General features: G+C 62.2%; 9 protein-coding genes across 9 annotated transcripts; 3 read left to right on the top strand and 6 right to left on the bottom strand.

Annotated features, from left to right (window-relative positions):
* Positions 1-65: 65 nt before the first annotated feature.
* On the bottom strand, positions 66-1849 carry PAN0_020c5957 (ribosomal RNA-processing protein 8; the record flags this gene model as incomplete). The annotated part of the gene is made up of 3 exons (XM_014798651.1): positions 66-242; positions 329-425; positions 501-1849. The coding sequence occupies 3 exons, from the start codon at positions 1847-1849 to the stop codon at positions 66-68; spliced, it is 1623 nt and encodes a 540-aa protein (XP_014654137.1).
* A 373-nt stretch (positions 1850-2222) lies between these two features.
* On the top strand, positions 2223-5135 carry PAN0_020d5956 (uncharacterized protein; the record flags this gene model as incomplete). Its single annotated transcript, XM_014798650.1, has 1 exon — positions 2223-5135. The coding sequence occupies one exon, from the start codon at positions 2223-2225 to the stop codon at positions 5133-5135; it is 2913 nt and encodes a 970-aa protein (XP_014654136.1).
* A 99-nt stretch (positions 5136-5234) lies between these two features.
* Positions 5235-6007, bottom strand: PAN0_020c5955 (phosphoserine aminotransferase; the record flags this gene model as incomplete). Its single annotated transcript, XM_014798649.1, has 5 exons — positions 5235-5260; positions 5339-5447; positions 5527-5582; positions 5646-5843; positions 5911-6007. 5 exons carry the CDS (start codon positions 6005-6007, stop codon positions 5235-5237), a joined length of 486 nt encoding a protein of 161 aa, XP_014654135.1.
* A 632-nt stretch (positions 6008-6639) lies between these two features.
* PAN0_020d5954 (uncharacterized protein) lies at positions 6640-8103 on the top strand (the record flags this gene model as incomplete). Its single annotated transcript, XM_014798648.1, has 4 exons — positions 6640-6982; positions 7080-7501; positions 7573-7641; positions 7714-8103. 4 exons carry the CDS (start codon positions 6640-6642, stop codon positions 8101-8103), a joined length of 1224 nt encoding a protein of 407 aa, XP_014654134.1.
* Positions 8104-8416: 313 nt separating this feature from the next.
* PAN0_020c5953 (hypA protein) lies at positions 8417-9839 on the bottom strand (the record flags this gene model as incomplete). Its single annotated transcript, XM_014798647.1, has 2 exons — positions 8417-8876; positions 8950-9839. 2 exons carry the CDS (start codon positions 9837-9839, stop codon positions 8417-8419), a joined length of 1350 nt encoding a protein of 449 aa, XP_014654133.1.
* A 447-nt stretch (positions 9840-10286) lies between these two features.
* PAN0_020c5952 (uncharacterized protein) lies at positions 10287-10853 on the bottom strand (the record flags this gene model as incomplete). The annotated part of the gene is made up of 1 exon (XM_014798646.1): positions 10287-10853. One exon carries the CDS (start codon positions 10851-10853, stop codon positions 10287-10289), a length of 567 nt encoding a protein of 188 aa, XP_014654132.1.
* Positions 10854-11519: 666 nt separating this feature from the next.
* PAN0_020c5951 (kinase-like protein) lies at positions 11520-17045 on the bottom strand (the record flags this gene model as incomplete). The annotated part of the gene is made up of 1 exon (XM_014798645.1): positions 11520-17045. The coding sequence occupies one exon, from the start codon at positions 17043-17045 to the stop codon at positions 11520-11522; it is 5526 nt and encodes a 1841-aa protein (XP_014654131.1).
* Positions 17046-17533: 488 nt separating this feature from the next.
* On the top strand, positions 17534-18988 carry PAN0_020d5950 (uncharacterized protein; the record flags this gene model as incomplete). Its single annotated transcript, XM_014798644.1, has 1 exon — positions 17534-18988. The coding sequence occupies one exon, from the start codon at positions 17534-17536 to the stop codon at positions 18986-18988; it is 1455 nt and encodes a 484-aa protein (XP_014654130.1).
* Positions 18989-19219: 231 nt separating this feature from the next.
* On the bottom strand, positions 19220-20230 carry PAN0_020c5949 (glyoxalase bleomycin resistance protein dioxygenase superfamily; the record flags this gene model as incomplete). Its single annotated transcript, XM_014798643.1, has 1 exon — positions 19220-20230. One exon carries the CDS (start codon positions 20228-20230, stop codon positions 19220-19222), a length of 1011 nt encoding a protein of 336 aa, XP_014654129.1.
* Between the last annotated feature and the right edge of the window lie 221 nt (positions 20231-20451).

Genomic DNA, 20451 nt, shown 5'->3' with positions numbered 1-20451 from the left:
CATCCCGACGCAATTGCATGCTCAATTTGATTTCCATGCGACTGTGCATTTGATTGAGAAGGCGATCAGCGACGCTTGTAGATGCACGGCTTGAGCAGCTGCTTGCCATGGCTTGCGAGCTGGTCGAGCGTGGCCGTGTGCGGGTCGAGCGCGGGCGCATCCGTGTTGCGCAGCGCAGCAGCGTGTGCGGCGTGGCCGAGGCGCGTAAACTCGAACAGCACAAAGTGCGTATTGGAAGCGTCCTACCAACCAACCAACCAACAAGAGCGAGCATAAGAATCAGTATTAGCATGTAGAAGGCTGGTGGCAGAGGGGCGCGCAAGCTCACCTTGTGTTCGAGGCCAAAGCCGAGCATCTGAACGACGTCGACAAACGCCTCAAAGCCATCGAACCGACTCGAGACCTCGGCGACGATCAGCTCGCCACTACAACGCAATTCGGGGATACAAGCGTCAGCACATCTTTCCCTGCGGATCCCACTTGTGGCCGTCGAAACTTACCCGACTCGCAGCACGCGCTTGGCCTCGAGCAACATGTGGATCCAGTTGGTGCCCATGAGGCTGAGGCAGAAGACGGCCACATCCGCCACCCCGGGTGCGGCATCTTGCGGGATTGCTTGCAGCCCCAGCGGATCGTCTTGGTCAAAGTACCCCGGCAGGGGCAGCCCGCCAATGGCAGCCGTATCCTGCTTCCTCACCCAGCCGTCCTTGGTGGTGAGCAGGTCGTAGCACAGCACCTTCACACCCCTGGGCACCAGCTTCTTGGCCAAGCCGCCCTCGCCGGCACCCAGGTCGACGACCAACGCGCCGGGCGTGAAGCGCGCCTTGCTCTGCTTTGTGAATTTCGACACGGCCGCGCTCGCCGTCGACTTTGCTTTCGCCTTACTCCCCTTGGTGACGCTGGCCGCGGAGGCGGGGTCGAACATGTCGACGATGCGATCGAGCGGGTTCTTGGGCCACGAGCGCACCTGCTCGCGGAATCCTTGGTGGTACTCGTCGAACATGACGGGCGACGCATCGATCATGCGCACCGCCTCGTCCGACGCCGTCGTGTACAGCTTCTCGTTGATCGTCCGGAAGCGAGAACCGGAGAGCTTCGAAAGCATCTGCGCCTGCAGTGCGGTGAGTGCCCCGCCTGCGGGACTCGCGGGGCTCTGCTTGACCGCTGGCTTGGGCGTCGAAGGCGATTGCGACTCGCTGTGCTTCTGTTGCTTGGCCGACGTTGCTGGCGCTTTGAACGTGGCAGCAGGAGCGCTGTTGTCGTCGTTGGATTGCTGCTGCGCCTTGAGCTGCTTGTTGATCTTCTTGCGCTGCGTCTTGGACAGCTTGCTGAGGTCCACCTCCTCTCCATCTACGACGACGATGCGCGGCTGGTTCTGCGCCGCCCTCTGTGCTTCGATGCCCGTGCTCGCGAACGGATCCTTCTTGGCAGGTTTGGCAGTCAAAGTGGCACTGCCACCGCTCTGCTGCTTGGCCTTCTTGCTCGCCGTGATGGCATCGGCTCTGCTGACATCCTCCGCGTCCGAATCGGAGCCATCTCCACCGCGAGAGGCCGGCTCGTCTTGCCAGCGTTTGCGCTTGGCCGTCAGCGCACCCTTGAGTCGCAGATCAGCCGCACTGTTTGGCTTGCCATTCGCATCGGGCGCGTCGGATGTTTTGGGCGTGGCTCCCACGCCGAGATTCGCCTGGCGTGGCCTCGAAGATGATGCTGCAGCAGCGGACTGCTTGGTCGATTCGGCGGATCCGGATGCGCTCAAGCCAGGCAGCTTGGCGAGGATGCTGTCGGCGAGCGCCGAACGCTTGAGTTCGAGCTGAGCCTGGAGCTGGTCCAGATCCAAGCCGTCGGACATGTCTGAGGAAGTGCGCAAGATCGTCGGCTCCTCCGACAGTGGCGTGAGAGCTGGTTTGGTGATTAGGGTGGTGACAGGTGATGGTCACGAGCTGGGACCACGCAGTCAAAATTCCCATTCCGAGCAGGCAAGGAAAAAAAGAAGAGGGGGACTGGCGAAATGCCGCGGGAGGGCAGGCCGAGATCCGCGGCTGTATCAATTTCGTGGGTCCCGATTCCGCGGGTGCATCCAGCAGGAATCGAGAGACGCTCGGAGCAGCCGCTGGCGGACTCTTGCTCCACCTTCGGCAGCATCGTCGTCCTCCTCTACATCTCGCTTGCAACTCACAGCTTCTACGCCGAGGGTCATCCGGGCACAGCCGACAAGCTGCACCATGAACGGCGCTTCCGCATCCACGAACCCGTCCGCCAGCATGCGGCGCACGTCTGCCTCGTCGCCAGGATCCCCGTCGCCATCGCCCCAGCAGCCGGCGCCGGCTCGCAGGACCAAGGTGAGCTGCTTCCCTTGCCGGACGCGCAAGTCGAAGTGCGATCATGCACGGCCGTGCTCGTCGTGCGTGCTGCGCGGCACCGAGCAACAGTGCGCCGATCCCAATGGCGCGGCGCCTTCGAGTGCGCAGCCTGCGTCGTCGAGCTCAGGCACCTCGACGCCCCTCCATCCGACTGCCAAGTCACGCCAGCTGCCATCGTCGGCCTCGATGCCTGGCCTCACCGACTATGCCACAAGCCAGGCCTTCCACAACGCAAACACTCTCAACAGCTCACATGCCAAGAGGAGACGCACCGAAGCACCGCCACCACCGCCGGAAACAGCAGCTCGACCTTCTCAGTCACGTATGGAACCAGATCAAGACATCCAGCAAGAAGTCAATCACATGAAGCAGACCCTGGCTCGTCTGGAAGACATGCTTGAGCGTCGGTCCCGCGATCGGCCTAAGTCCGGCCGCACTTCGTCGGGCTCCGCCCCATCCAGCCCGGCAGTGTGCGATTACAAGCTTGACCTCGACGAAGACTGCCCAGGTGAGGTGGATCCACCTTCGAAGGAGTACAGGCAGCGCTGGCACAGGCTGCGCTTCCTCTTGCCGCCGCTCGTCGATACACACACCATCATGTACTATCTCTTCGTCGAAGGCGATTGGCTCATGCCCTGGATCGAGCCGCCTCGCTTCATCGCGCGCTGGCGACACGCCTACGAGCGCCAGGCCATCTCGGACATCTTGGCCATCCAGGTGCTCTGCATCGTCGCCAACGCGGCGCTGCTGCTCTCGGACAATCGCCAGCGCATCATGCAGTGTCCGATCCCCGTCCGCACGCTCCATGTACAGCTCATGAAGGAGGCCGTCAGCATGGCCGACGCCATGCCCGCCCTGCGTGACGGACGCACGGAAGCAGAGAGCTGCGACCTCCTCGAAATCATGCTCAGCATCAGCTTCTACTTTCGCTGCATCGGCAAGGAGGCGCTCATGGGCCGGTACTGCGAACGCGCCGTTTCGCACGCCGTGCGCATCGGCTACGACAACGAGTTCCGCGCCTGCTGGCTCGGCCTCACACCACACCAGGTCGAGAGACGCCGGCTGCTCATGATGGAAGCCATCCTCACCACAAAGTGGATCGCCTTCCACTGCCGCAAGGAGCTCGCGCATCTGCGCACTCGCTCCTTCAACCTCGGCAGGGCGCATCTCGAAAACGTCGGCCAGCTGCCCCCGCTCTCGGCTTGGCCCGAGTCAGATTCGCTCTCGCTGGCTATCGGCGCCCACGCGCAATCTTCCGCATCCTTGCCGGGCGCTGTGACCGCCAACTCGCATTACCTGCCCTGGCGCCCAAAGACGGAGGAGGAACGCGACGTGGTGCGCACCTACGTCTTTGTCACGTGGTCATTCAGCCACGAGCTGACGGCACTCGTCGACCTCATCAGCAGGACCGAGTCTCGTCTCTTGCAACCGGAAGCGCTCGCACGATGCACCAAGGAAGACATGCGCGACATGGCGCGTCAGACGCGCCAGATCCTGGCGCGCTTGAACGAGTGGTTCCACAGCTCGCTGCCCGAAGCGGGTCTCGGCTATGACCAGATTGTTAACGCGGATGCCAACGGCGCTGATTCGATCCAAGCCAAGCGTCTGGCTACCATGATCATGGTCAACCACGCCTACATCTACAAGACGTCCATCCTGTGTCGTGCGTGGTTGCTGCTGTCCGACCGACTGCAGAGTCTCAACGATCTGCATCGCGAAGACGAGCACGAGCATCCCGCCACCATGGACCAGCACTTCTTCGCCCAGTTTACGCAGCGCAGCATCGACCACGTGCAGCACATGCATGCTGCGTGGCTGCCGCCCACCTTTCTGGCCGAGATCGAGGCGGCGGTGCTGGAGAATGCACGGCTGTGCATCCGACTCATCCCGGTCATCCGCACACTGCAGTCGCAGCCGTGGTCGCACTTCTACATCTCCTGGGTGAGCCAGTCGAGCATGCAGGTGGCCGTCAACCTCGCCGTGCCCCTCGTGCGCTCGCATCACCGCCAGAATCTGTCGCTGCACTCGCAGCGCACCAAGCCAGGCGCGGGCGTCATGGCGTCGCGCACCGACGAGCTTCGACAGGACATTGTGACGATCTTTGAGGCGGTGAGTCAGCTTTCGGACAAGGTGATGGCACGGCGCACGGCGAGGGTGCTCAATGGGGCTATGCGGTTTGGCGGGATTGAGCAGCCGATGAGCTGTGCGGATGACGATGACGATGCCAATGATGTGTGGCAGTCGGAGGGGAATTCGGGTCAGATGCACAAGGCTGCCGAAGGACTGGCGCTGCTTTCGGCCGCTTCGGCGAGCGACGCGTGCGGGAGGACGCCGTCGGACCGACACACGAGCAGCAGTCAAGGCTCGCCGGCCTTGGCGACGCGTGCGTGGGAGTCGAGCGGCCGTGACACGATGCAAGCACGAAGGGAGGGTCAAGCCAGAGGAGCGACCCACTCGCATTCGACTCCGACGTATTGGCACAGCGTACCCGCTTCGGAAGCTTCCATGCCGGCCACCTCGGCGGGGTTGGGCATGGAGGGTGGAGTGGCGAGAGAGCCCATGTGGTGGGAAATGCGCTTTCCTATCGATACAAAACAGCCCGCTGACGGCAGCACAACCGCTACTACCGGCAGCAGCTTTGGCAACACCGTGGAGGCGGCCGGCGGCGGCCAGACCATCATGTCCGACTCGCAGCTGCTGGACGAGCTGCTCAACCTCGACGCCTCGTTTTGGCAGTTTGTCGTCGACGGCACAGGCCTCACCGCCGCATCTTAGCTTTGTCCTCAAGCTCGAGTCCTTTTGTTCATTTTTGCAGGGTTTGCAAGGAATCAACGTGCATCTGCTGTCAGAGAATACCAGTCGTTGGGTGTCACTTCACTTAGCCTTGAAGACCTCGTACACTGTGTTACGGCAAGCGAAGGCAAGGGGTCAGCGCCAAGAAGCCCTGGCTCGAATTCGATGCGAAAGCTGCTACTCACCTACTGCAAGGCCGTCGGACGAGATCTCGAAGCGACCCTTGCCGACAAAGACGGTGCGGTTGACCCAGGCGAGCTTCGAGGTGGCGGGTGCCTCGATCACGGGGGTTGTCTTGCCAAACGGAAGCCAGGACATGATTGAGCGACTGAACCCTTACTAGAAAGGTGGCGGAGGAGGTGCGGGCACTTACGAGAAGGTACTGGTCGTCGAAGTTGGTCGACTGGGCTGAAGCGTCGCCTCCAAGGACTGTAGGGCATGGAAAAACGTCAGTGTTTGATCTGTATGGCCTTGTGTGGTGATGGGACGTACTCTTTGCGACGGCGGAGGTGACCTCGAGGTGACCGTAGTACTGGATGTAGAGCGCCTCGCCATCCTGGGTGATGGCATGGACGCGCACGTCGAGCTTGCCGTAGCCGTCTCGGACGATGGCAAAGTCTCCGCCGTTGGGAGTCACCTTGGCTTCGACGCCTTCGCCCTCGACCGTGCCGCCAGTGACCGGGATGAAGGCTGACCCGAAGAAAGGAAGTCAGTTTGTCAAATTGGGACGAGGTGCGTGGGATGAAGCAAGACTTACATCGGTCACCGACGGGCGTTCCGGGTAGAGCGTGAGGCGCCCCCACGGTCAGCGTCATGGTGAAGGCGTGCGTGAGGCTGATACTGGGCTTCGACATGTTGGCTTTCTGCGACTGTGCTTGCGAGAGAGGGGAGATATGGTGAGGAGGAAAGATTGGACGGCGACTCGTGTTGGCCCGACCAGGCTCGCAACTGCAACGTCGGCCCAACCCGACATGTGACTGAGCGGCAAGCTTCCGCCTCAGGGCCGGCAGCATGCCCGCGAGTGGAGGCTCGGGATAGCCGCCGCGTCCGTGCGCCGTGCAGGCTTGGACCCCGACTGCTGCGTAAAAAAGACGCCGCGGGCCAGATCGGCGTCTCGCGCAAAGGCGGCACCCGATGAGGCAAAATCGCGATTCGGAGGAACCGCCTTAACAGATGTGCTGGCTCGCGAAAGGCGGCGAATCTCCACTCTCAAACACCGAATGCCAACGGACGCTGCCGGCTTCCATGACGCCAACGCTGACTCAACGCGCTTCCACATCCATCCCTCGTCTTGCGCCAACGTCAACGGCAACGGCAACGAGTCAAGCAGGACCCTGGATCGCAGTCCGCCGCCCGTCCACCCGCCCAATGCGCTGACCGCCGACGCCGCTCTCTTGGTCGCTCAGCTCCCCACTACCACCAGTCCCGTCCAGTTGCAGCTTCCACTTTGCACATCGACAATCACACCCCCACACTATCGCCCACCATGGTCAAACCCGACGCCGACGTCATCAAGGAGTTCAACGAGCTGGTCAACATGACCGCGCCCGAGCTCGAAAAGTGGCTCAAGTCGGACGACTCCACCTCGTCCGGCTGGACCAACGGCAACTCGGACGGCGAGACCGTCGGCCACAACTCGGGCACCAAGATCGTCGACATCCTCAAGCGCAATCCGGACAAGAAGGACGACAAGTACACCGACGACGACCTCAAGCACATGCGCAAGGTCGTCAGCTACAACAAGCGCCACCTCGCCCAGGAGGAGCATCTCAAGCAGAAAAAGTCGGCCGACGAGCTCAAGCAGACCAAGAGCTACAAGAGCCTCAAGAGTGAGTAACCTGTCTTCCCCCTCGTCTCCTTGCCTCCCCCACGCGTCGAGTGCTTCACAACTTCATTGCGGCCACGTCTCACTGCATCGGAGTTGAGAGCTGCGGCCGTTTTATCAGCAGGCGGCTGCTGCTGCTGCTGCCTACAACCGACTTCGCCCTTTCCGACAAACACGTCCTGACACGCCCCTCGACTCGCCCGCCGCCGCCGCTTGCTTCCTGCCCTGCAAAGATGGTGCATCCGACCCAGCGGCATCGTCGGCTTCGTCGTCGTCCACGCCAGCCGCTTCCGGCACCACATTCCGCTCGGACGTCGCGCTTCCAACCGCACTCAATCTGGGCAAGATCGGGTCGTCGGCTACCACCGCCTCGACGGCCGCAGCGTCGTCGCTCGCATCGGCCCAGGCGCGCCTCTCGTCGGCAGAGTACCTCGACCAGCTCGAGGAGGGCGTCAACAAGACCATCGACGCCGAGATCGACACGCTGCTCACCAGTTACAAGGAGCTCGTCAGCCTCGCCAGTGTAAGTCCGCACGCACACGGTGTTATTCGTCGTAGAGACTTGGGATCTGACATCTTGGGATTCGCCAACAGATTGCGGACAAGGACAAGTTCCGGGTGGCGCAGGAGGCGTTCCAGACCGAAGCGAGAGCCGATATCATGGTGCGTTCTTCTCTGTTTAGGTACTGCTTTTGATGCGCAGTGGAGCTGACGTTGATGGTTGCGAAATGGCAGGTTCGGTCGGTGCAGACGCTGTCGTTGCTCTCCGAGTCGCTCAAGCTGTCGCTGCTGCTGTCCAAGGCGCCCGATGCGACGCTCAGCGACGAGGCGGTCGAGCTCATGCACAGCACCGAGCGCGAGAAGCTCAAGTGCGCCGTGCTGCTCGCTCAGCTGCTTGGCTTGGACAAGCAGGCGGCAGGCGAGTGGGTCGAGCAAATGGACAGCACCGTCTCGGCGAAAGCCCAAACTCAGCCGGAACAGCGCGCGCCACCCACACAGTCCGCAGCGCCAACCGAGGCCAGCGAGACGCGAACCGCAGAGACGCAAGCTGCTGCGGGGACACACGCCGACACGGGTGATGAAGACATCGACGACGACGATATGGAAGACGTCTCTGCCGGCTGAGCTGCGTGCGAGCACGACTCTGGATTGTTTGATTTTTTGCATCCGCGCGCACATGCGCTGCGCCCTCGCGACGCCGCCTTCGCCAGCGCCTCTGTCAGCCTGCTTCTTATCGCCGCCCTCTTGCTCCTGTCGAGACCCGTGCACGCGCGCTGTGGGGCTGCGAGCATAGCCAAGACTGACCACCACCGTTGCGCCTCTTTCCAGACTGGGGCCACGACCCTCTCAAGGCCAAGTGACGCGCGCCGTCCCCGAGACCCACGCGATTCACCACCACGCGGCACCACACCACCGATTGAGGATTCGCATTGAAGCGCTAAAAGAACGGTTGGAACTGCCAGAACTCCTGCTGTGCGCCCATGAGGTCGTGTGTGCTTTGGCGGATTTGGCCCGTGTGCATATCGACCATCTGCTGCGCTGTGGCCCTGTACACGTCGTCGAGCGCCGTATCGTCGCGAGGCAGCCCAAGGAGCGTGTTGAGTTGGCCGCGGTGCGGGTGGGGTGGATGGGTGAGGCTGTGGATGTAGAGCGTGCGTACCGCTTTGGGAAGGTGCTCGTCGACGCTCTCGCGCGAGGCTTTGAACATCTCGTCCCACCCCAACTTGCGCGTGCACAGCGGGTTGGTAAAGTGCGAGGAGGTGAAGGTGGGTCGGCCACGAACGAGGTAGTAGTAGAGCAAGTGTGCGCCGAGTGCACGCAACATCGCGGCATGCGACGACGCAGGCAGCAGCTCGAGCAGCAGCGGCGTGAAGAGATGCACGTTGTTCACGTGCATCCTGTTGTGCAAGTGTCAGCCACGTGTGTCAGCCAAAAGTGGGCATGGCCTTGCCGGGGAAGGGGCGGACTCACAGGAAGAAATCGTGATGATAAGCGTCGTCTTTGGGCGGCACTGCGCCGAGCATGAGTGCTGCAAGCAGCGCCACTTCGGAGCTGGCCTGACTAGCATCACTGACGTTCCAGGCATCGATGTATTCGTGCACCACACCATACGCGCGCCCACCTTTCTCGAACGGCTCGTCGACGAGGGGCGTATCAGCCTCGCGCAGGCCTAGCGCATCAACACCCACTCGGTCGTCAGCTTGCACCTCTCCCACCAGCTCCAACAGGCTCTTTTGCGCCCTCGGCTTTTGCATCAGCCAGTCGTGCGGGGTCAACCACGTATGCCTCGCCGCAGTCACCGCAGCCATAGCCATCGCCTCGGCCGCCACGCCCACCACATCCGTCTCGACCGCATACCCAAAGTGGATCGCCGCATGCAGCACGCCCCCATACCAACGCGATAGCATCTCCCTCCCGCCCTCGTTCGCTTCTGCGCTGAAGACGTATTCCTCCAACACCCCCCCCATACCCCGTTCCTGCAGCTTGTGCTCAAAAAAGTGCAGGTACGTCCAGTAGTGACTCGGTCGACCCAGATGATCGCCCCAATTATCGTCTGTAATCTTAGGCACAGATAGGTTGGCGGTGGTGTGGGGATCGTACCGCTCGCGACGCGAGAGGTTGAAGCCGCCCAGGTAGTGGTCGCGCTGATACTGCATGTGCGCACGCAGGTCCGCGGGCGTAGCACCCAGCGTCACGTCGGCGATGAGTTGGTGCGCAAGGTGATTGTGCATCCCGCGCGCGTTGAAGAAGCAGTGGTACAAAGCGTGGTTCGTGGCGAGCAGCGAGCTCAGCTCGCGGATCGAGTCGTCGCGCACCAGCGGCGAAAGCGCCTTAAACGCCGTACGAGCCTCGAACGACATGCTGGACATCCAACGAGCGGGTAGTACTCGAGTGGGGAGAAAGCACCGCAAATGGCCGAGGGTGGGTCGATGCATCGCTTGCACGAGCAATGGTGGTGTGTCGGTAGCTCAGCTGTGGAGTGGTTTGGAGCGTGTCAGCATGGCGCGTGCGCGCAGAATGACAGCTGCCGTGCCGCTCTCAAAAATCCATCCCTCTGCTCCACACACGATCCACTCCACTGCCACACTCCGGCTCACTTCATCCTTTCACAGCCGGAGGACTTTGGACTGGGACTTGTATACGTTGAGCTGTGGGGTAGAACGTGACATGCGAGCGACGAAAAAAAAATGGCAAGAGGAGCAAGATCAAGGTGTTGCGGCTCTACCCTTTTGCTTTACGGGGAGGCAACCACGCTTTTCTCCCTCCTCTTCCCTCTAGGTTGGATGACTTGTAGATGCGGGGGGAAATTATTGCTTGGTCATGGTCAAGTCGGTGAGGACGCCGGTGTCGAGGTCCGAGAACACCTGGAAGACGCCCTTGGTAACGTCGATCCAGTTCCACGTGCAACCCGCGCAGCGATCCACCACCGTCACCACGGCATGTTTGCCCTGGGGATCCGAGATCCTCACTCGGTCGCCGCACTGGAAGGGCGAGTCGAAGCTGATGGCGGCGGTCATGCTCGAGTCGCTCGGCGTCGGTGCACCGGGACATGCGGGGTTGAGCAGTTGCGACCCGTAGTAGTACGTCACCTTGCCTCCGTTGACCTTCTTGGCCTTGCTGTGGTGCTTGCGCGTCTCGAGCTTCGCCGGTGCATTCACCAACGCCGATGGTTCGTCCACAGCATCGTGCGGGACAGCCTGTGGTGCAACGGGAATGCGTGGGTGCGAAAGTGGGACCATGTCCGGAGAGATGTGCTGCACCGGTGTTCCAATGTGCGTCTCTCGACCGGGAGCGAGCGTTTCGTGCTGTGGAACAAGTGCCCCCGACACGGCACCCGCCAACAGTGCGCTCAGGATCAACGTCGTGCGAACCATGGTAAAGAGAAAAGTGGTGGAGAGAGTGTGTTGAGCGAACAAAAGACGCCGAGTTGGAAGCAGAGTTGGGTATATATCACAGCCCCCCACTCGGCGGACAGGGGGATGGCAACAATCAACAGCACACATCGCCCACAACGTCTACACACAGTGGATCCCGCCGGTTTAGCCTCCACTGCCAGCAACAGCAGCGTAGGGGAAGTTTGCGCTAACTTACTGCAGGAGCAAGCCCAAGAGCGAATAGGCCAACGCAGCCGGGCGGGCAGAGGTTCGTGCATCGCCGCTCCGCCCCCCAGAGCGTGGGATGGACCATCTCAATCCCCCAATCGCTTGCCAGCAAACACAAAGAGCCGTGAGGAGGTCCGCACCCCCAAATGCAAGGGGAAGCCACCCCCCCCTTTCAAGAAAATGAGATTTATTTATTTATTTTATTTTATTTTGTTTTGTTTTGTTGATGGGAGCCGCCGCCATCATCCAGCGCGACATGTCACATCGAAGCCATCCCGGCGGCTCATGCACGGAAACAACATCTCATCATTCCCGCGCTCGAACCTTGGTCACCCTGCTCGCACTGATCGCCGTCCGCACACGCCCGCACTCCATCTGCATCTGTGACACTTGCAATTTTCCCACCGATTCTAAATGCATTCGGCCCCTGAGGCTTCTTCAGCGCCCACATCCGATCAATGCAGTTCGGTCCTCGCGCAGCGAGTAGAGAAACACCCGTCCGCACCCCACCACGCCCACGGCGCTGCTGTCGGGAAACGCGGCGGCGATGGCGCGTGCTTTGATCAGCCGCGCATACTCGCGCTCGTCGGCAGACAGCGTCTCGAGGAACGCGCGGAACATGTAGGCGCCCTCGTCCTCGCCCTCGCCCTCGCCCGCACCGCCCGCGCCGCCGTGGCTGCCCAGACACGCCGTGAGCGCCGCAGCGAGCCGGTCGAAGTTGGCGCCGGTAAAGTCGACGGCGAGAATGGGCACGTTGCCCGCCTGCAGCTGGTCCGCGAATTTGCTCACCTGCCGACTCGCCTTGTCCAGCACCAGCTGTCGGCTCGACGGCTTGGGTCGGTTCTGCTGGCTCTTGTCGCCCTTTTTGGAGCGCTCGATCGGGCGTTCGGGCAGCAGCATCTCGCGCTCGCGCACCGCGATCGTCGCAGACGGCATCACCTCGTTGCCGCTGTACGTGCGAGTGAAGCCGCCGTGCGCGTGGTGGTGGTGGTGGTGGTGGAAATGATGGCCTCCGCCAAGCGAGCCCGGCGCGCCTGACGCAGCTGTGGCCGAGCGCGATCCCACCACGTCCGCCCCCACCGCACCGAATCGGCCGGACCCAGCGGCGCCGCCTGCAGAGCCAGCCACCTGCAGATCGATGCTGCGCTGCCGTGCGATGCGGTCCTGCACGAATCCAACCAGCTCGTGCCGCGCCACCTCAAACTCGGCGCGCTGCAGCACCACCTTGACTTTGAGCACGGGCGACCGAGCCTTGGCAAACACAAGCAGCAGGATGCCTTCGGCGCGACACGTGGCGGCGGCGCTCTCGGGCGTGTCGTACGTCGCGTGCTCGTACTGCAGATCCGCCGCGATGCCGTGCGCCCACAGCTCGCGGCAGATCTCCATGCGCGTCTCGAGCAGGCCGGGCGTCGAGGCCACGTACACGTCGCACCGCCGCGGCGTGTACAGCCCAAAGCTGCGCTCCTCCTCGGTGCGCGACAGCAGCTTGGGCACCTGCACCTCCTGGTACTTAGACAGGCCCAGCGTGAGCTTGCCCACCGCCAGCTGCACGCCCACACCGTGCAAAGGCGCCGCAGACGCCGTCGAGGGATTGGCAAAGTGCTTGAGCAGCGCATCGTACCGCCCGCCTGCCGCCACCACGTCGCGCCGCTTGCCCGCACGCACTACCGTGAACAGCACACCGCCCTTGTACAGGCTGCTCGACTGCGCCAGCAGCGGCGAGAAGAGGAAGCGGCGCTGCACGCCAAAGAAGCGCGCCGTGGCCACAACGTCCGAAATCTGCGACACCGCCTTGGCCAGCCGCGTGCGCTGGTCCAGCGGGAAGAGCCGTTCCAGCCGTCGGTGCACCGCAGCCACGTCGTCATTGAGATTAAAGGCTTCGAGCTCTTCGATCGTCGAGCGCGGCAGGCCGAGCTGCAGCAGCTGCGTGCGCGCCGCCTGCATCGTCTTGGATCCGGCGAGCAGCGCCACCACGCCAAGCACCGCCGTATGGTGCTTGGCAGGGATGCGGTCGAGGATCATGGACAGGATCACCTCGTGGTTGATGTGGATCACCCAGTTCTCGCTCGCCACGCCGGGGATCTCGTCCAGCACCTCTTCCACCAGCGCCAGCGCCTCGGCCTCGGCAGCCGCCGACTTTTCCGGCGACACAATGTCGAACGACGCCGCCAGCACCGCACGTGGCTGTCCGCCCGCCACGACGTTCTCGCGAAAGACGTTGCCGATCTCGTACCGCTTGAAGCGCTGGTTGCTGCTGCGCGCAAACACGCGCGCGAACGGCACCGTCAGATCGTACGGCAGATGCACCACGCGGCCCGTCCGGTCGAGCATCTGCACAATCTTCTCGCTCGCCGTGTACAGCCCGTTGGGCGGCACAATGAGCGGCGCAGCAAACTCGACCGCTCCGTGCCTGCGCGCTGCACTGCGAATCAGATCGCACACCACGCTGGTCAACGACGTATCGCGGTCCGTCTCGGCACCCGTGTCAAAGGTAAAGTCGCGCACCAGATCCGCTGCGGTTCGGCTGAAGAGCGCATCCATGAGCTGGTGATTGTACGCGCTCGTCGGATTCGCCATGAGGCGCAAACACTCCTCGATGTACTCGTCCTCCATCTTGGGCGGCAGCAGGTCGCTCTTGAGGATCTCGAGCGGCGACGGTCTTCGATCGGGGTCGTGGTCGAGCATCTTCCGAATCAGCGCCGTCTGTTTTTCGAGCTTGGCGTGCGGCCAGACCGCGGGCAGCCCCACACCCTGATTGCGCAGCTCGCGAATGAGCAGGATGCGTTCCATGCCCGTGCGGTACACGCGCTGGCTCGCGAGCATCTCAAAGAAGATGATGCCGAGCGAGTAGATGTCCACCTTGAAGTTGTACTTGGTGCCGCCCTTGGCGCGCAGCTCGGGGGCGGTGTAGAGGAAGGTGCCCAGATCGCTGGTGAGATCGGTGCTCTCGGCAAGCTCTGCAGTGCCGGTCAAAGTGCCCGCATTGCCATCGGCGATCTGGAGCGCGTTGGTAGCTAAGCCAAAGTCGCCGATCTTGACGTCGCCGTTGGCGTACATCAGCACGTTCGACGGCTTGAGGTCGCGATGGATGATGCCGAGACTGCTGATGTGGGCGAGCGCCTCCACCATCTGACGCAGGATGCGCCACGCCTCGTCTTCGGTTAGCCCCTTCTCAATCGCCTCGCGCAGCGTGCGGTTCTCGACAAACTCCATCTGGATGTACAGCACGCGTTGGACGGGAACGCTGCCGGCCGGTCGAGCGACGCTGACGCTCCTCGACATGGACCGGCCCGCGCGGGAGGCACGCCGCGACGACAGAGGGATGCGGCTGAAGTCGTCGTCGTCGTCATCGTCCCCAAAGTCGTCGTCGGAGCTCGACTGGTCGCTGTCCGAATCATCGTCACTGCTGGCGTCCGAGGGTGTGCGTAGCGCTAGTAGACCGCCCTTGAAGGACGTCTCGGCTTTGGCGCGGGCGGAAGCGCTGGCGTTGCGCGGATTTGGGTTGCTGTCGTCGTCGTCATCGTCTGCGAATCGGATGTCGCTGTAGCTGCCTGTCAGGCGAGACGAGCTGGCGCCCGAGGCAAAGACGTCGTCATCCTCGTCAAAGTCCGGGACGGCACGAAACGAATCGTCGCGGCCGTTGCCTGGCTTCTTGGACGCGGCAGGACGCTGGAAGCCGTTGCGGAAAGCCGACATGGAGAGGCTGGGTCCGGAGGCATGCGTCTTGCTGGTGGTCGTGTTGGTCTCGAGCGTGTGTGCGGAGGAGAAGCCGTCGGTGTCGCTGCCAGTCAAGCCTGTGATGGGCACGTGCGTCTCTTCGATCCAGCACGTCGAGTATCGCACGATGTGCGGATGGTCGAGACGGCTGAGCGCGCTGATCTCGCGCAGCGTCCGCTCGTCCTCGTCGGGCGAGCTGGAGAGCTTGATCTTTTTGACGGCGTAGAAGCGGCCGTCGAGACGGTTGCGCGCCTTGACGACGCTTCCGAACGCGCCCTTGCCGAGGAACTCGACCTCCTCAAAGTCGGAGAGGTAGCGCGAAGAGGAAGCGGCATGCGATGCGCCAGGACCGCCAGGCGCACGGAAGGGCCAGAGCGATCCGAACGCCTCCGAATCGAGCGGGTTGCCGAGTCTGGGGCTGGGCGAGGCGAGAGTCTTGTTGTTAGGATCGCTCTTCTGTCGAGCAGTTCCCGGCCGAGGGGTGGCCTTGATGGCGCTCGTTGTGACCAAGTCGGTCGCAGCGTTTGAGGCGGAAGCCTGAGGCGCCATCCTGGTGGAGGAGCCCTGTGAGAGCTCGGTGTCCTCGTATAGGATGAGCTCTTCCAAGCGCGACACGAGGGCGGCGGCAGTGGGGCGCTTCTTTGAGGCGCGCTCGAGCATGAGCAAGAGGAAGGCTTGCACGTGAGGAGCGAGCGATTTGGAGCTGCGAATGGCGTGCTCTGGCATGTCGTACTCGACGATGCAGTCCGGGCCGAAGAGCATCTGGCAGGCGCACACACCGAGATCCCAAATGTCGCGCTTTCTGCTGTAGGAGAGTGGCTGGTCGATGGCCTCGGGCGGCTTCCAGGCGTCTGGGTGGACGTCGTCTTGGATGGGGCCGACGATGTCGTTGAGCGGGTTCGACTTGTGCATGTCCTTGAGGCGGCGCGAGTAGCACGCGCCTGCGAGGCGGATGGATGTGGACGCGCCTGCTTCGACGAAGACCGAGTCGGGATCGATGCTGCGGTGGACGAGGTTGCGGGTATGGAGGGAGTCGAGCGTCTTGAGCAGAGCGGCGAGATGGTGGCGGACGCGCTTCCAGGGGAGCGAGTCGCACTGTTGGAGGAGGCCGCGGAGGGCGACGCCATCTGTGCGCTCGGTGACGACGCTGAGCTTCCAGCCCTGGGGCTCTGCGACGCGGGTGACGGCGCTGGCGAGGACGTTGAGCAGACCGGGCTCGCGCACCTTGACGAGCTTGTCGAACTCGAACTCGACCTCTTCGAGCTTGCGCTTGCCGGCGGAGTAGGCGTAGTGCTGGGATGCGATGAGGTAGTGTTCGAGGATCCAGGTGTGCGAGGGCACGCGTGAGTCGGCCGGATCGTCGTGGGCGGGCTCGGCGAGATGGCGGATGGCGAGACCTGCTTTGGATAGGACGGGACCGACGCGGAGGACCGAGGTGACCCTGCCGTTGTGTTCGATGGGGTCGAGGAAGGTCTCGATTCGCGAAGCATCCGAGGCGGAAGCGGCCGGTGCTGTCGTGCTGGTAGAGGCGGCGGCGGAGGAGGAGGAAGGGTATGGATTTGCCGGGCTGGTAGGGCCGTGATTGGCAAAGTAGCTGTTCTCTCGCTTGCGCTCCTTTTCCTGCTTGAGCAGCGCTGCTTTCTTGCTGGCCTCCTCCTGGATGAGCTGGGCGAGCTGTTCTGATCGTAAGGTTTCAGCATGCTTTCTACGGATGCGTTCCTCTTGCTCGTGAGCATGCTGACGCTCCTGCTCTTCCTTTGCGCGCTTCTGCATTTCCTGTTCGAGGCTGAGCGAGGGCGCGCCGTCCTTGACTTCTCTGGGGATGGCGTTGTGGATGCTGATGAATTCCTGGCCGGTGGTGATGAGCTCCCAGATCATCTCTGCTCCGAGGAGCGACTTTGCCTTTTGGTTGAGCTCGTGGCTGAGTTTGTGAAGATGGTCTGTGGAGAGACCGCGATGCCTGCCGTCATTCTGCTTGACGATGATGGTCGGAGGCACGAGCGGGTAGTTTTTCGGCAAGCGGAAGGTGACGTAGGCGCACAGAAGCGGTTTGAGACGCTCTTCGTCCGGACGGAGGACTACCTGGAACTCGTGCAGCTGTGCCGAGGCAGCGCCCTTCCACGCCTTCTGCTGGATGGGCACAAAGTCATGGTCGAGAATGGTCTGGATGGCCTCGATTTCTGTGGCTTGGATGTTGGCGATTTCGAATGGGCTGATGGCAGGGGGTGCTGCGGCGGCGCCAGTCATGTTGAGCGAGAAAGAAGTGGTGAGACCATTTCAGGTGGGGAACGCCGGTGGTCTGTGGGCTGCGTAGCCTGAGTGGGCTGTTTGGTGTGATCGACTCCACTTGCGTGGAGCTGTTCAAGGAGCCGTGCAGCGCAGCATGTCGTTATCGATTGCGTCTCGTTGATGGTGGTGATGATGATAAAGGGGAGGAGGTGTGATTTCTCTCTGCGGTCACGAGATCGGTGTCTTCGGATGTCGCCGACTGCAGCCGCGAGCCTATTTTCGCCGGGCGATTCCGACCCAAAAAAAAAGGGTCAGCAGAGCAGCACTCGGAGCACGGACCCTCTTTTCCAGTAAAAAAATGCCTCAAAAAAGCACGATTTAAATCGCCTTTTTTGGCTCGATTTTTACGAGGACCCTGAGAAACTCCACATTCGTGATTGCTCTTGGCTCCTCTCCAACGCCATCATCCATCCATTCCGCCGACCACCCAAGCATCGCCCGTCGCAATGAGCCTACAGGACAAGCGCAAGGCCGTCTCGAGCTCCTCTTCAGCTCCAGGTCCCTCATCTTCGAAGCGCGTACGCATCGACGACACGACACGGCGCACCGCCAAACGCCACGCCGACACCGACTACTTTGATGGCGACCCCGAGATCGAAGAGCAGGACCGGCGGCGGCTGCGCAAGGACCAGAAGCGTGGGCGCATCGACGACCGGGGCGAGGACCTTTCTGCGAGCGACGACTCGGATGACGACGCCGATTCGGACGCCGGTGCGGATGCAGGTTCGCATCGGCGCCGAGCTGAGCGCCGGCGTAAGGCGAGCGCCAAAGACGATGCCGACGACGACGATGACGACGACATGTTCGACGTAGGCTCAGACGACGATGCAGCACCGTCGAAGGACAAGCACAAAGCAGCGGGGAAGAAGCGTTTTCTCAAGCTCGGCGAGCTGGAAGAGGGCCAGGAATTTGGCTCCAAGAAGCGGTCGGCGCTCGACGCGGATGCCGACGCGGATCTTGTGCGCGGCGACGGCGACGCGCACGATGATGATGACGATGCCGATCCCGATCTGGAGCTCGAGGACGACGCTCACTCCGCCAACGGGCAAGACGAAGCGGTGGATCTCAATGCGTACGCCGAGCGCACGCCGCCCACCTCGCCGGGCGGGACGGTGCAGCCACGCGCCAAGGCGCCCAAAGTGACGGGGTTCAACATGAGCGACGAGATGCGCACGGGCGCGTTCGACGCCGACGGTAACTACCACGAGCACGCGCGCGATCCACACGCGCAGCACGACACCTGGCTCACGGGCGTCTACTCGCGCACCACCATCCTCGACGCGCGGCGTGCGCAGCAAGCGCGTGACCGCGCGCTGCGCGAGCGCGAAGCCACTGCTGCACAGCAAGACGGCGACGAGGACGATGTCAAGCGTCGACTGGTCGAGCATATGCATCGCACCGAAACCGTGCAGCGCACACTCCAGCGCCTCGGCAAGCAGCTTTCCGGACAAAAGAAAAGCGGCCGGAGGGAAGACGTGGACAAGGCGGCAGGCGAGGTGGAGAGTGTAACCCATCTGGCATCGGTATTGATGAGTCGCTTTGGAAGGCTCGACGTCTACGAGCGGACGTATGAATCGCTGCTGCACGACGTGCATAAATCGGGCCTGGTAAGAAACACCTTTGATCCTGCGGCCAAGTTCGATCCGCCGACAGAACCTGTAGACCCGGCACAGACGACGGCAGAATGGGAGTACCGCTGGACGCCAGCTTACCTCGCTGCAGCCGCACGCGAGCAGGGCACATCCGTCGATCCCGAGATTCAGACATTCGGTCCGTTCAGTCTCGCCGACCTAAATGCGTGGGCAAAGCAGGGATACTTTGGCGACGGCGGTGACCGCATCCTCGTGCGTCGTGCCGCGTCCAAGGATGCCTGGATTCGCTATGCGCAGCTAGAATCTTAGTGCAGGATCGGGCTGAGTCGGATGCGTCCAAACCCGGCGCTGAACGTGGTTTGCTCTGCCATACTCCAATTTCAAGGAATCAGCCTGCCATCCGAATGGGGAGTAAGTGTGTGTTCGGGGGTGGAACGTACCGATTCCATCCGGTGGAGCTGTTGCAGGCAACTTATCCGCCGCGACTTTGACCCCAATCCACAAAAGCGTCGTCAGTCTAGATCTTTCCACCTTCGCAAGCTAAGGATACGCACCGTAAATGGCCACCTCGTACAGCCCCTCTCCATGCCTTTCGATCCAGGCGAAATCCTGGGGATCTTCCGCGACCTTTACTGCCACCCTGATGAACTTTTGTGGCGTCCCCGCCTGGTGATGAGGATGTCCCTCGCCCTTTGCCAGCGTCGCGTCTGGTTTGGGCGCAGGGGCTGGAGCAGCAAGAAGTCGATGGGGGATGTGGTTGGGAACGAGCTGTAGCTCGCTAGAGATGGGGAGGGTGGCAGCATCAATCGGCTGATTGAGTGCCAGACTTACGTCGAGATACGCAGCTACTGTATCGCGCGCATACAGCAGGGTGATCTCTGCAATGCCGGGAGAGCGATTCTCGTGCATCGACCGGGTGAGTGGAACTCGCAACTCGCGAGGCGTAAGATCCGCACACCAAAACGGCACAGCTGATCTCGAGTTGCCCACGGTGCCCGAGGGTGGGGAGGGGAAGGTTACTTTCCACCGCAACTCTTCGCCCGTCATTGTAACTCTGCCTCCCTCCTGCGGGGCGAGATAGTGAAGTCGGGGTGCGACGATTCGCATCCCGTCCTGCGATTCACGCTGCTCTTCCTCGAGAGCCGTCTGTCGCAACCGCTGCGCATTGTCGTTGATGCTCTGAATCATCCCGTCCGAAATACCGTCCTGCAGACACCAGTCGATCCACCCCGGACGAGAGTTGTACCACCAGTGCTTCTTCCTCCTCGCCTCGAAATCCGCCTGCTTTTCGCCAGATGAGAGCCCAGGTGCTGCCTCGAACTGCACCAGCTCAATGTATACTCCGTCTGCAAAGACGATGAGCGCATTGGATGTGATCCCGTCCGCGTGAACACCGCCGCGAACAACTTGGAAGCCGAGCGCGGAGAACGTGCAGATCGCTCGCTCCAGTGCGCTCTCGATCTGCGAAGATGCCGTGCGTGGGTCGTTGACCAGCAGGATCAGATGGTCCAGCGCGGGAATCGCCCCGGAAGAGGCAGAGCGCGAAGTCATGCCGCAAATCCTCCAGTAGAGAGGCGTTGTTCGTCCCGAGCGGTTTGGCGTGTGCCTGCGTGTACCGCGTGCGAAATGGCCTGCAGGTGTTGGATGGTATGGCGATATCGTCTGTGCTCGAGAGATCCTCGCTGGTCAATTTGAGCTGCGTTCACCGGCTGCGAAAAGCGTCGTCGATGCACGACTAGAAGCGATTGCGCCAGCGTCGAGATCCGAGCTCA

The sequence above is a fragment of the Moesziomyces antarcticus genome, assembly GCF_000747765.1.
Source record: "Moesziomyces antarcticus DNA, scaffold: scaffold_v10020, strain JCM 10317, whole genome shotgun sequence".
NCBI lineage: Eukaryota > Fungi > Basidiomycota > Ustilaginomycetes > Ustilaginales > Ustilaginaceae > Moesziomyces > Moesziomyces antarcticus.
This window is presented reverse-complemented; position numbering and strand designations above follow the sequence as displayed.